This window comes from Dasypus novemcinctus, chromosome 12, assembly GCF_030445035.2.
Source record: "Dasypus novemcinctus isolate mDasNov1 chromosome 12, mDasNov1.1.hap2, whole genome shotgun sequence".
Lineage (NCBI taxonomy): Eukaryota > Metazoa > Chordata > Mammalia > Cingulata > Dasypodidae > Dasypus > Dasypus novemcinctus.
In genome coordinates this window covers 35,429,655-35,445,552 of record NC_080684.1, presented here as the reverse complement: position 1 = coordinate 35,445,552, position 15,898 = coordinate 35,429,655, and the positions used below count along the sequence as shown (strand labels likewise).

The window sequence follows — 15,898 nt, the reverse complement described above, 5'->3', positions numbered from 1 at the left end:
GTTTAACAGTTCCTCCAACAATTAAGTACAGAATTACCATATGACCCACAATCCCACTTCTAGGACTATAACCAAAAGAATTGGAAGCAGGGACTGGAACAGATATTTGCACACCAGAGCTCATGTTCATAATGGCATTATTCACAACTGCCAAAAGATGGAATCAACCAAAGTATCCATCAAGGAATGAATGGAAAAATGTGGTATATACATAAAATGGAACATTATTCAGCTATAAAAAACAGGTCTTGAGGAGTGGATGTAGCTCAAGTGGTTGATCACCTGCTTCCCATGTACAAGGTTCTGGGTAAAAAAACAATAAAGTCCAGATAAATGACAACATGGATGAACCTTGAAGACACCATGTTGAGTGAAATAAACCAGACAGAAAAGGACATATAGTATATGAGCTCACTGATATGAAATATTTAAGCAAACTCAAACTCAAGACTCTAGAATGTACGTTATTAGGGGATAGGGTAGGGCTAGGGAATAGGGAGTTAATGCTTAAATTGTACAGCATTTCTGTTTGAAATGATGGGTTTTGGTATGGATGGTGGTAATGGTAGACAACATTGTGAATGTAATTAACACTGAATAATATATTTGAATGTGGTTGAAGGGAAATTTTATACATATGTATATGTTATTAGAATAAAGTTTTTTAAAGATCATCCATGGAACTGTACTACAGAAATAGTGAACCCTAGGTATTAGAACAATTATAAAATGTGCTTTCATCAATTGTAACAAATATACCACACTAAATTGTTAATAATAGGAGGTAAATGTGAATCCTTGGTTTTACATGATTTTTCTGTAAACCCAAAACTTTTCTAATTAAAACAGAACAAAAACTAGAATACATATTCCCAGAGTATGGAGTGGAAATAGGGAATGGTTAGTGCTTAATTGGTACAGAATTTGTTGGGGGTAATGAAAAAGTTTCGGTAGTGGATGATGGGAATGGTAGTAAAATATTGTGAATGTAGTTAACACTGAATTAAACATTCAAATTTGTTAAAAAGAGAATTTGTAGGGGAAACGGACTTGGCCCAGTGGTTAGGGCGTCCGTCTGCCACATGGGAGGTCTGCGGTTCAAACCCCGGGCCTCCTTGACCCGTGTGGAGCTGGCCCATGTGCAGTGCTGATGTGCGCAAGGAGTGCCGCCCCACGCAGGGGTGTCCCCCGCGTAGGGGAGCCCCACGCCCAAGGAGTGCACCCGTAAGGAGAGCTGCCCAGCGCCAAAGAAAGTGCAGCCTGCCCAGGAACGGCGCCACCCACACTTCCCGTGCTGCTGATGACAACAGAAGTGGACAAAGAAACAAGACGCAGCAAATAGACACAGAGAACAGATAACGGGGTGGGGGGGGGGGGTGGGGAATAAATAAAATAAATAAATAAATCTTTAAAAAAAAAAAAAAGAATTTGTGTAAGTTTTTTGTTTTTTAAGATTTATTTTTTCTTTATTTCTCTCCCCTTACCCGACCCCCCCCCCCCCGCCCCCAGCAGTTGTCTGCTCTCTGTGTCCTTTCGCTGTGTGTTCTTCTGTGACCACTTTTATCCTTAGCAGCAGCACCGGGAATCTGTGTTTCTTTTTTTGTTGTGTCATCTTGCTGTGCTCAGCTCTCCATGTGTGTGGTGCCATACTTGGGCAGGCTGCACTTTCTTTGGCACTGGGCAGCTCTCCTTACGGGTGCACTCCTTGCGCGTGGGGCTCCCCTACGTGGGGGACACCCCTGCATGGCAGGGCACTCCTTGCACGCATCAGTGCTGTGCATGGGCCAGCTCCACACCGGTCAAGGAGGCCCGGGGTTTGAACCATGGACCTTCCATATGGACCAAGTACGCTTCCCTGTAGGTTGTATTAATATATATGTTACTTGAATTAAAAAATTTAAAAAACCCATGGACTATACACACAAACAATGAACCCTAATGTAAACTATGGACTATAGTTAACAGTATAATTATAATAATACTGTTTCGTCAGTTGTAACAAAGGTACTACACTAATGCAAAGTGTTAATAATAGGGAAAACTATAAGAAGGGGTATATAGGAACTCTATTTTCTTCATGATTTGTCTGTAAACCTGCAACATCTCTAATGAAAAAAGTAATTGTTTTTAAATCAACAGAGGTCAATTTACAGATTCAATGCAATATCAATCAAATCCCAACCTACTTTGCAGAAAAGGAAAAGTCAGTTATCAAATTTATATGAAAGGGTAACGGGCTCTGAGTATTGATCTTGAAAAGATGAATAAAATTAACAAATATTTAGCTGTACAGAGAAAAAGAGGGTAGAGATTAAAATCAGAAATGAAAGTGAGACAATACTTCCAAAGCCACAGAAAAAGAATGATAAGGATACTATGAACAGCTGTATGCCAACAAACTAGATAACCTAGATGAAATAGATAACTTCCTAGAAACTGTCTACACTGATTGAAAAGTAAATAGACGATCTCACAGAACAATAACAAGAGATTGAATCAGTAAATAAAAAACCTCCCAACAAAGCAAAATCCAGGACCACATGACTTCACTGATGAATGTTACCAAACATTCCAAGAAGAATGAACACCAATCCTGCTAAAACTCTTCCAAAAAAACTGAAGAGTAAGTGATACTCCCTAACCCTTTCATTGAGGCCAATATCAACCTAATACCAAAGCCAGATAAAGATACCACAAAAAAAAAAAAAAAAATTATACACCTTACTTGGAAAATCAACAAAATACTAGCACTGCACATTAAAAGATGGTTTTGGTGCAAGAACAGCCATATAAATTAATGGAACACAATAGAGAATTTAAAAAAGTAAAAACAAATAAAAAACCAAAAACCTCACTTATATTAATGGTCAATTGATTTTTAACAAAGGTGCCAAGGTAATTCAATGGAGAATGGATAGTCTTTTCAATGAAAGGTGTTGTGACAATTCACTATCCATATGCAAAAAATAAACTCGGAGCCTTGCCTTGCCCCATATTCAATAATAAACTCAAAATGGATCACAGACCTAAGTATAAAAACTAAAACTATACAAATTCTAGAAGAAAGCATAAAAGAAAATCTTGGTAACCTTGACAATGATTTCTTAGAACACCAAAAGCATGAAAGTAAAATTGACAAACTGGACTTCAAAATTTAAAAAAACAAAACAAAAAACTCCTTCAAAAGACACTAATAAGAAAGTGAAAAGATAAGCCCCAGAGGAAGAGAAAAAAAATCATATATCTGATAAAGAACTCACAACTCAGTAAGACAATTTTTAAAACTGGCAAAATATTTGAATACACACACCAAAGTCAGTATTCAAATGACCAATAGTACATGAAATGATGTTCATTGAAGCCATGAGGTACCATTACACAGCTACTAGAATGGATATAATCCAACCAAATGTTGACAAAGTTGTGGAGATATTGAAACCAGTTTGCTTTTTTGAATAGTAAAACATGTACTTGCCATGTTAAAAAGTTGCCATTTGACCCAATTCCACTCATAAATATCTAGCAAAGAGAAATGAGAACATGTCCAAACACCTGTATATGAATGTTCACAGCAGCATTATTCATAATACCCCAAACTGCAAACAATTGAAATGTTCACCAAGTACTGAATAGACATACAAAATATAATGTATTCCTTTAATAGAGTACTATTCAAAAATAAAAAAAGGAACAAATTACAGATACATACCACCTCTAAAATATTATGCTAAGTGAAGGAGGCCAGGTACAAAAGACTACAAATTGTGTGAATCCATTTATTTAAATTTCTAGAAAAGGTAAACCTTTAAGACAGAGAGCAAAAGAATCATTTCCTGAATCTAGGGCTCAAGTGGAAATTGAAAATGGGCATGGAACAACTTTAAGGAAAAAACAAATATACTAAAAGTAGGTTGTGGTGCTAGTTGCACCACTGTAAATTTACTGGAAATAATTGAACTATGTACTGATAATTTGTGAATTTTTATGTTATGGAAACTAAACCTCAGTATAACTGCAAATAATAAAAAGATCAAAATTTTAAAACCCTGTACTTGGACAGGTCAAAACACACTACTAAATAACTCATGTCAGAGTTTGTTGCTCATGCTTCCAGGATAAAATATAAGTTGCCTAATACAAGGTGCTGAAGATATTTCCCTTTATTTTCTTTTAAGAATTTCATAGATTTAGAGCTTATGTCATTGATCCATTTATTTTTCTATTTTAAGTATAGCTTTTATTTTTTATTATAATTTTTTGAAGATACATAGGTCACAGAAAAAGTTACATTACAAAATAAAAGAGGTTCCCATATACCCCACAACCCACCCTACCCCTAACTGATCCATTTCGAATTTAGTTTTGTATATGGTGTGAGGGTGTAAGGTAGAGGTCCACTTTCATTTTCTGTATGTGGATCTTCAGTTTTCCCAGCACCATTTGTTGAAGAGACTGTTCTACCCCCATTAGTGAAGTTGACTCTCCTGTCAAAAATAAATTGGCCATAGTAGCAGTTTGATAATATTTATGAATTTCAAAACAGATATTGGATTATATTTGTAAACTGGTCTGTCCCTCCCAGCCTATTAGATTATATTGGATTCAAAGGTTTCACTTTTACTTGATTAAATAATGATTAAGGCTTTGATTGGGCCATGTCAGTAGGATATTACATCCTCACCCCCTTGGTGGGTGGGGACTCACGGAGAAAAGACATGACAAAGCATAGAGTAGGGAGTTCTTGACCTGGAGCCTGAGAAGTAAACACACAGAGAAGCAGAAAAAGCAAAGCCCTGGAGAGACAAGCCATACACCTGATAATCTACAGCTGGCCTTGTGGAGAGAAAAAAGCAACTGAGCAGAGAGAGAAGCCAGCCCTGGGAAGAGAGGAACCGAGGAAGCCTGAACCCTTGCAGGCATTGGCAGCCATCTTGCTCCAACATGTGCCAAAAGACTTTGGGGAGGGTGGTAACTTGTGCTTTATGGCCTGGTAACTGTAAGCTTCTACCCCAAATCAACACCCTTTATAAAAACCAACTGGTTTCTGGTATTTTGCATCAGCACCTCTTTGACTAATACAGCCATAAATTTATAGACCAATACTCCTCATGAATATAGATGCAAAATTCCTCAATAAAATACTAGCAAACCAAACTCTACAGCACATTAGAAGAATTATACACCATAATCAAGTGGGATTTATCCCAGTTATGCAAGTTTAGTTCAACATAAAATTAATACATATTAATGAACAAAAGAAAACATAACAATCATTTTAATTGATGCAGAAAAGGCATCTGACAAAATTCAGGACACTTCCTGATAAAAACACTCAGAAAACTAGGAATAAAAAGAATATCCTTAACCTATAAAGGGCATATATGAAAAACCTACAACTAATAGGATACTCAGTTGTGAAATTCGGAAACCTTTCCCTCCAACAGAAGCCCACTGTCACCACTGTTACTCATTTTCATACTGGAAATTCTAGCAGAGTGATTAGGCAAGAAAAAGGCATCTAAATAGGAAAGGAAGATGTAAAACTCTCCCTATTTCCAGATGACATGATCCTATATATGAAAGATCCACAACAAAACTTCTAGAGCTATTAAATGAATTCAATAAAGTGACAAGAGTACAAGATCAACATGCACAGATCAATATGGTGTTTCTATACATTAGTAATGAACAATCAGAAGAGGAAATCAAGAAAAATTCCACTTACACTCGCAACTGAAAGTATCAAATGTCTTAGGAACAAATTTAAACAAGGATTTAAGGGACATGTACATGGAAAGCATGCAAACATTTCTGAAAGAAGTTAAAGACGACCTAAATAAATGGAAGAATATTCTGTGTTCATGGATTGGAAGACTAAATATGTTAACATGTCAATTCTACCCAAAGCAATATATATATTCAAAGCCATTCCAATAAAAATTCCAACAGACTTTTTCACAGAAATGGACAAACCAATCATCAAATTCATGTAAAAGGGCAAGCAGTTCAAATTGCCAGAAAACCATCTTGAAAAAGAACAAAGATGGAAGACATATACTTCCTGATTTTAAAACTTATTACAAACCTAAAATAATCAAAACAGCATGGTACTGGAACAGGGACAGACATATGGACAAATGGAATTGAATTGAGAGTTCAGCAGTAAACCCTTACACCTTTGGTCAACTGAACTTTGACAAAGTGCTAAATCCACTCAGTGGGGAAAGAATAGTCTCATCAATAAAAGGTGCTGAGAGAACTAGATGGTGAAATGAAAAAGATTGAAGGTGGACCCCTTTGTAATTAGAATAAACAAATTAATCATTAATTTTGTATATAATTCAAAATGTATTAAAGACCTACAGATAAGAACTAAAATTTCACATGTAGCTCAGCAGTTCAGCACCTGCTTTCCAGGTACCTCCTAAAAAACAAAACAAAACAAAACCAAAAAACTAGAAAACAGGAACAGCTTCGGGACTTTGTGTTAGGCAATGGTTTCCTAGACTTATACCAAATGCACAAGCAATAAAAGAGAAAACATAAATGGGACTATATAAAAAACTTTTATGCATCAAAGCACTTTATCAAGAAAGTGAATAGGCCACCTACGGAATGGGAGAAAATATTTGGAGACCATATATCTAATAAGGGTTTAATATGCAGAGTTTATAAAGAACTTCTACAACGCAACAAAAAGACATACAACCAAATTAAAAAATGAGAAAAAACATTTCTCAAAGAAAGATATGCAAATGTCCAAAAAAGCACATGAAAATATGCCCCAACATTATTAGTCATCCATAATTAGCCAAAATTCAGTATAACCACTTGTATCCACTAGAATGACTACTATTAAAAAGGAAATGAAGTGCTGGAGGATGTGGAGAAATAGGAACATTTATACATATGTAGTAGGAATGTAAAATGGTGTAGCCGCTGTGGAAAACAGTATGGCAATTTCTCAAAAAGTATAGCACAGAATTACCATATGGCCTGGCAATCCCAATTCTAGGTATATATCTAAAAGAATTAAAAGCAGGGACTCAAATAGACATTTGCACACCAGTGTTCATAGCAGCATTATTCACAATTGCTAAAAGGTGGAAGCACCCAAGTCTCCATTAACTGATGAACTGAATAAACAAAATGTGGTATATACAAAGAATATTCTTCAGCTGTAAAAGAAAAAGTGAAGTTCCAATGCATGTATTATGATAAACCTGTAAGACATCGTGTTAAATAAGTCACACAATGGGACAAATATTGCATGATTTCACTGATATGAATTAATTAGATTAAGCAAATTCATAGAAACTAGAATATAGGTTACCAAGGGCCAAGTGGAGGAGAAGAATGGGGAGCCAATGTTTAAATGGTTTTGAGTTTCTGATTTTTGGTGATGGACAAGTTTTGGAAATGGATGATGGGGATGGAGGAACAACTTTGCATACATAATCAATACCACTGAATTGTGTATTCAAAAAGAAAAGGGAAATTTTGGTTTATAAATAGGTTAACACACAGAATTACACAGTGTAACTAGTGCACTAAAGTTAGTAACATAACATTCTGTTATGAATTTTTTATGATCCTTTACTAATAAATGTATTTTTTTTAGTGTGGTACATTCCTTGCAATTGATTAACACATTTTGGAGCATTGCCACACAGCATGGATTATAGTTTACATTGTAGTTTATACTCTCTCCCACTCCATTCTGTAGGTTATGGCAGGATATATATAATGTCCTATTTCTGTCATTGCAATGTCATTCAGGACAATTCCAAGTCCTGAAAATGCCCCTATGTAACACCTCTTTTTCCCTCTCCCTGCCTTTAGCGCCTCCAGTGGTCACTGTCTCCACATTAATGATATAATTTCTTCCATTGCTAGAATCACAGTAAGTCTATAGCAGAATACCAGTAGGTCTCTTTAGTCCATATTTTATTCCCCAATCCTGAGGGTTCTGGGATGTTGATGCTCGCTCCACCTCTAATTGAGAGGGGGCTTCGATCCCATATGACTGATGGATGGGACTCTCTTGCTTGCAGTTGTAGACACTCTCAGTTCTGTGGTTGCCCATCCTCATCTCCTTGTTAGTTTTCCTGGGTGTCCAATGAACAGGAGAATAGGTGTTGCAACTCTGCTGAGGCTCAGGGCCCAGCTGGCACATGGACAGCCCAGAGATTCAAGTCTCTTGGACATAAACCTACAAACTCCAGTGCCAGCTATAGGTTCAATAAAAGGGACAGAAGAGGCATGTGTAGAGAAATCACAACTGAGTCCAACTCTGTCATACTAGGGAGCACAAACTCCAAAGTAGGGCCCACTGGCAAGGTACCAAACTCTGGAGCTGTCTGCCATGACAATAGGACCTGGGTGTCTCCAGAGCCCTCAGGAGCCCTACTATTTGGGGTAGTATCTACTTTGGCAGTCTATGAGATCCTACTGAGACGTGCATAAGCGTTACCTCTCTGATGACCTCCCGACTCACTTTTGAATTCTTTTAGCCATATAAACTCATTTGTCTTTACCATTTCCCCTTTTTATTCAAGGTCCTTTTCCAGTTGCATCTGTTATGAGTTTTAAGCAAGGTACTACAGTAATGCAAAATGTTAATAGTAGGGAAACTTTTGGGGATATATGGGGACTCTGTACTTCCTACTTGATATTTCTATAAACCTACAACTATTCTAATTAAAAAATCAAATGACCATTGATATATTTCTACGCTCTCAGTTCCATTCCATTGGTCTATGCCTGTCCTTGTGCCAAAACCACACTGTTTTGATTAATGTAGCTTTATAATAAGTTTTGAAATCGGAAAGTGTGAGTCCTTCAACTTTGTTCTTCCTTTTCATCATGGTTTTGGCTATTTGGTATCCCATGCCCTTCCGTAAGCATTTGATGATTAACTTTTCAATTTCTGTGATGAAGGCTGTTGGAATTTTTATTGGGATTGTGTTATAATGTATAAAGTTAGGCATTAAACATATCTTAATATTCAGTCTTCCAATTCATAAGCACATTACATATTTCCATTTATTTTTAAAATAATGGTTTATAGTTTTGCAAAGAAGTCCTTTACATCCTTGGTTAAACTTATTCCTAGATATTTTATCTTTTAGTTGCTACTGTAAATGGAACTGTTTTATTTCCTTTTTATAATGTTCATTGCTGGTATCATTAACATTTTTTTAATTTAAAAATATATTATTAGTATCAATATTGAAAACCATTCTTTTAGAATCATCCTAGACATGTATATATACATATACAATTTTATTTAATGTTGAATCAGGCTCTTTGTAAATTAAATCTATTAAGCACCAATATTTTAGTTTAAATCACTGTCAAAATAACTGCTCACTAAAATCATTTTTGGTATTTTTTGTTAATAGGTAATGTTACAGCTAATTTACAGGAAGCAGAAGTGCATTACATTTCTCGAAACATTTGTAATTCTGAGAAGAGTTATGGGGGAGCAATTCCTAACACTTCATTTTGTGCAGGTGATGAAGATGGAGTTTTTGACTCTTGCAGGGTAAGACTGAATAATTTCACTTAAATATTTTCTAAGACCAGAAAGGAAACTGAGCAAGGCTTTTGATGACTTTCCTGATGAAGTCTTAATTATGAGGTCTAAATATGCTAAATTCTGTCTCTTCCTTTTAAACCATTCCAACAATCTAAATCCTCTTGCCTTTCTGATTCTGTGATTTCTATAGTCAGGATTAACCTTACACAAAATTTGCTATGAATCAATCTTATTTTTTAACAGCTTTACTGGGATATAATTCACATACTACAGTAGTCACCTACTAAAAGTGTAAAATTAATGTTTAGCATATTCAAAGATTTGTGCAACCATCACCACTATCTAATTTTAGAACATTTTTGTCACCTCTAAAAAGAAATCCATTAGCAGTCACTCTCCATTCTCTTCTTACCCATCGCCAGCCATAGGCAGCCACTAATCTCTACAATAGATTTGCCGATTCTAGACATTTCATAGGAATGAAATCATTAACCATGTCTCTTTTGTGACCTTGTTTCACTTAGCATGTTTTCAAAGTTCCTGCATGTTAGGGCATGAATCAGTTTTGTTTTGTTTTTTCCAAATAATATATCATTGTATAGCTATACCACATTTTATTTACCCATTCATCACCTGGACATTAGGTTGTTTCCACTTTGGAGCTATTATGAATAATACTGCTATAAACATTTTGTGTGGAGTTAGGTTTTCATATTTCTTGGAAATTCGACCTAGGTATTAAATTGCTGAGTCATATGGTAACTTTATGTTTAACATTTTAAAGAACTGCCAAACTGTTTTTTCAAAGTTGCTATACCATTTTACATGCCCACCAGCAATGTAAGGGGATACCAATTTCTCCACATCCTTATCAGTTTGGGTTATCTGTCTTTTGTTCATTTGTTTAACTGTCTTTATTATAACCATCCTACTGTGTGTAAAATATCTCATTGCAGTTTTCAGTTATGTTTCCCTAATGACTAATGTTGTAAGCATCTTTTCCTGTACTTATTGATAATTTATTTTTGGAGAAATATCTATTCAGATCCTTTGCCCGTTTTAAAAATTAGGTTATCTTTATTATTATTTAGTCATAAGTGTTCTTTCTTTATTCAGGATACAAGTTCCTTTATCAGTTACAGACTTGCAAATATATTCTCCCATTCTGTTGGTAGTCCTTTCACTTTCTTGATGGTAATGTTTGATACACAAAAGTTTCTAATGTTTATGAATTCCAATTTATTTTTTGTTTCGTTTTAATCTTTCTCCCTCTTTTCTCGACTCTGTTCAAATCTACCCAACCATCAGTCCCAAGCAGTACACCATGCTCTGACCTTTATTACTTAACATTTCTGCAGTTTAGAGTTTATTGTTCTTGTGGCCTTTTCCTTAAAATCTTGCTTAGTAAAATAGTTAAATATAAATAAATAAAAGCCAACCTAACTGAATTGCATTCCTATGTGGAAAGGAACGTCTTATCAAAAAATAATTATTCAATGCTTGCTTTGTGTAGGGATTGAAAACACTGTAGAAACATAGTCTATAACCTTTAAGCACTGAATCAGTTATCTCGGTGTCCCTTTTGTTTTGGCCCTTAGTGGTGGTGTTTCAGTATATTAACAGTCTTATATGAACTATGATATCAACTTATTATTTATAATGCTACTGAGAGGCTTAACTTATTTATACTTATCCTACAAGTAGCCAGTGTTAACATTTAGAAAGATGCCGTCTCTTTTAACATTCCAGTATACTCCTTGACTCTAGTTAGCAAACTACACACACATGCACACAACCCCAGAAGAATCCTTCATACATCTTAAAAGTTAAGCCTTTCACATGCAATATTAGCAATAGAAATATTCCAGTAGCCAATATTTTATATTTTACATGCTTCCTAAAATAAATTTCTTCTTAGTAACTGTATTTAAATATCCAAACATTTTGACTGATGGTATTCCAGTTCAAAACAATGCAGATGGGAAGTTTATCCATCAGGTATGTGGTTCCTCCAAGTACCAGGAAAAACTTCTGTTTGAGTTGGAAAATTAAACTCAAAATCCATGGATCTTTATAATTTAGAGGTATAATGAAAATGTGTATTTATGCAAATGTCTATTTAATGTAATTAGTTTATTCCAATTTTACTGTTGGTTAAAGAATACTAGAAGTAACTAACACTATTTGGGGACTTTTTTGATAGGGTGATAGTGGTGGACCATTAATGTGCTACTTACCAGAAGACAAACGATATTTTCTAATGGGAATTACCAGTTATGGGCATGGCTGTGGCCGAAAAGATTTTCCTGGTGTCTATAGTGGGCCAGCCTACTTTGAAAAGTGGCTGACAGAGCACTTCGACAAAGCAAGTGATGAAAGCACATATAATATAAATATTCTACTTGGACAGATCCTTATAGCCTTAGGTTCTGTTGTCTTCCTAACAACTATGTAAAGAAATTCTAAAGACTTTAGTTACTTTATTTTGCATTGTGTCCCTTTCCATGTTATACATAATGAAAATAATTTATTCTTTTAGCAATTAATTGTCAATTTTGGGAATAAGACTGTGACATACTAGATATGTGATTGTATATTTGACACTGAATCACATACTTCCTTGATGTATCTATATTGAATATTTTCCTTTAATCATAATTTTGTATTTGGGTACTTTCCTAGGATTTGTATAAAATATTCAGTTAAATATAGATTTTATGTGTATAAGGCCAAATAATAAAGTTTTTAAATAAAGTGAAATATATTCTTTTGTTAAATTAATCAACAGTTTCAGCTAGATTTTATTATACTAAAAAACATTTGTATGTATAATTATTCTTTTGAATTATGATCTATTAATTCTCAAAGGATATTAGAAGAAATGAACATTTGCTTACTACTTAAATTCTAGTTAAAGCAATTTATTTAATATCATCAGTACTTAATTTCTACAGCAAGAGAAAAGGACTGGGTCACAGATACCCCCAAATAGTTCATTTTTATGTAGAAGTATATATTGTGACTTTTTTCAGCTTCATAACACTACTTTCTAAACTTTTTGTCTTGAGGCCATGCTAAAAGTTTGTATATTTTTTTCTGGTTTCTTTCACTTAGAATAATGTGGCTCTTTTTTGCCTGATAGTAACCTCTTATAACATATATAAAATTTGTTCAGTTTCAAAGAAAAAGTCTTACATATGCAATATTACTCATATTCATTATTTCACATGAGGTTTTACTATGCTATCCAGTCCCATGCTAATTTTTTAGCTTTCCTTTTAGTAGTATACATGAACTTAGACTTTCCCTGTCAACCACTATCATACTCATATTATAGCACTGCTAATTACCAACAGTATAGTATGCTTTCACCTTTTCTATTCATTTTCAAAGATTAACACCCATCCATTTTACCAATTCTGCACAAGTTAATCCTCAGCTTTCCATTCTAACCTCATTCTGTTGTCTGGTAATCAAAATTTTAAGTTATTAATTTCATGAGATTACACAATATACTTAGTTCATGATAGTGCAATCATACCACATTTGTCCTTTTGTGTCTGGCTTGCTTCACACAACATAATGTCCTCCAGATTGATCCATGTTGTCATATGCTTTAAGACTTCATTTATTCTTACAACTGCATAATATTCCATCATGGGTATAAACCACAGTTGGTTTATCCATTCTTTAGTTGATGAACACCTTGTTTTTTCTATCTTTTGGCAATCATAATAATGCCACTATGAACATCAGTGCGCAGATGTCTGTTCATGTCACTGCCCTCAGTTCTTCTGCATATATTCCCAGTGGTGTTATTTCTGGGTCATGTGGCAAGTCTATATTCAACTTCTTTAGGAACTGCCAAAGAGTCCTCCACAGTGGCTCTTCCATTCTACATTCCCACCAACAGAGAATAAGTGTTCCTATTCCTCCACATCCTTTCCAACACTTGTAGTTTTCTGTCTTTTTAATAGAAGCCATTCCAGTAGGTGTGAAAGGATATCTCATCATAGCTTTGATTTTGTATTTCTCTAATCGCTAGTGATGTTGAATATTTTTCATGCCTTTTTTTACCATTTGTATTTCTTCTTTGGACAAATGTTTGTTCAAGTTTTTGCCCATCTTTTAATCAGGTTGTCTTTTATTGTTGAATTGAAGTATCTCTATATATATCATGGATATTAAACCCTTATTGGACATGTGATTCCAAATATTTTCTCCCATTGAGTCGGCAGCCTTTTCATCCTTTTGACAACGTCCTTTGAGGTACAAAAGTGTTTTAATTTTGAGGAGGTCCCATTCCTCTATTTTCCCTTTTATTGCTTGTGCTTTGGGTATAAGATACTAGAAACCACCACTTACCACCAAGATCTTGAAGAAGTTTCCCTAGATTTTCTTCTGGTAGTTTTATGGTCCTGGCTTTTATATTTAGGTCTTCGATCCATTTTGAGTTGATACTTTATAGGCGTGAGATAGGGGTCCTCTTTCATTCTTTTGGTTATGGATATTTAGTTCTCCAGGCACCATTTGTTAAAGAAACTGCTTTGTCCCATTAACATGGACTTGGTAGGTATGTTGAAAAGCAGTTGGCCGTAGAGGTGAGGGTTTATTTCTGAACTCTCAATTCCATTTCACTGAAGGATGTGTCTATCTTTATGCCAATACTGTGTTCTTTCTACCACCATAGCTTTGTAGTATGTTTCAAGGTCAAACAGTGAAATATTTCCTGTATCACTCTTCCTTAGTAGAATGCTTTTGGCTATTCAGGGGCATTTTCCCTTCTAAATAAATTTGGTAATTGCCTTTTCTTTTTCTTTAAAGTAGTTGTTGGAATTTTGATTGGGATTACACTGAATCTATAAATCAGTTTGGATAGGATTGACTTCTTCACAATATTTAGTGTTCCAAACCATGAACATGGAATGTCCAATTGTTTAGGTCTTCATTGATTTCTTTTAGCATTGTTTTGTAGTTTCCTATATGTAGGTCCTGTACTTCTTTGGTTAAATTTATTCCTAGGTATTTGAGTCATTGTTGATATTGTAAATGGAATTTTTTTCCTGACTTCCTCCTCAGATTGTTCAACACTAGTGTACAGAAACATTACTGATTTTTGCTTGTCGATCTTGTAACCTGCCACTTTGCTGAACTTATTAGCTCATGTAGCTTTGTCATATATATTTCAGAATTTTTGAAATACAGGGTCATGTCGTCTGCAAATAGTGAGAGTTTTACCTCTTTTTTTCCTATGTGGATGCCTTTTTTTTTCTTTTTTACTTAATTGTTCTAGCTAGAAACTTTAGCACAATGTTGAATAATAGTGGTGACAGTGGGCATCCTTGTCTTATTCCCACTCTTAGAGGGAAGGCCTTCAACCTTTCCCCATTGAGCACGATGTTAGCTGTGGTTTTTTCATAAATGCCCTTTATCATTTTGAGGAATGTACCTTCTATTCCTATCTTTTGAAGTGTTTTATCAATAAAGGATGCTAGATTTTATTGGATGTGTTTTCTGCATCAATTGAGATGATCATGGGATTTTTTCCCTTCAATTTGTTAATGTGGTGTATTACATTAATTAAGTTATGTTGAATTTCCCTTGCATACCAAGAATAAATCCCAATTGTTCATGCCGTATAAGTCTTTTGAGGGAAATCGATGTGGCTCAACCAATTGGGCTCCAGGCTACCACACAGCAGGTCCAGGGTTTGATGCCCAGGGCCTCCTGGTGAGGGCCAGCTGGCCTGTGCAGCGAGTTGGCCCACATGGAGCGCTGACTCACACGGGAATGCCTCCCTGCACAGGAGTTTCGCCCTTTGTTGGAATGCCGCCCAGCACAGAAAAGCTGTCCAGTGCAGAAGTGCCAGCAAAAGCAGAAAGCTGGCACAGCAAGATGTTGCAACAAGAAACACAGAGGAGGGAAGCGGATGTGGCTCAATGATAAGAGCATCCGCCTACCATATTGGGAGGTGCAGGGTTCAAACCCAGGGCCTCCCAGCCCATGTGGTGAGCTGGCCCATGTATGGCACTGCCACGCACAAGGAGTGCCGTGCCATGCAGGGGTGTCCCTGCGTAGGGGAGCCCCATGCACAAGGAGTGCACCCCACATTGAGCCGCTCCACATGAAAAAAGAGCAGCCCACCCATGAGTGGCACAGTACACACAGAGAGCTGATGCAGCAAGATGACACAACAAAAAGAGACACAGATTCCCGGTGCCCCCAAGAATGCAAGCAGACACAGAAGAACACACAGCAAATGGACACAGAGAGCAGACAATGGGGGGAAGGGGGGTTGAGATAAATAAATTAAATCTTAAAAAAAAAAAGTCTTGATATGCTGTTAGATTATATTTG

General features: G+C 35.6%; 1 protein-coding gene across 1 annotated transcript in view; it reads left to right on the top strand.

Moving 5' to 3' along the window:
• Window positions 1–11,996, top strand: part of TMPRSS12 (transmembrane serine protease 12) — a 144,700-nt gene extending 132,704 nt beyond the window's left edge. The window contains exons 4-5 of the mRNA XM_004453693.2: window positions 9,405–9,547; window positions 11,745–11,996. Of these exons, the coding sequence (XP_004453750.1) occupies window positions 9,405–9,547; window positions 11,745–11,996 (395 nt within the window). The remainder of the gene's footprint in view (window positions 1–9,404; window positions 9,548–11,744) is intronic.
• The last annotated feature ends 3,902 nt before the right edge of the window (window positions 11,997–15,898 follow it).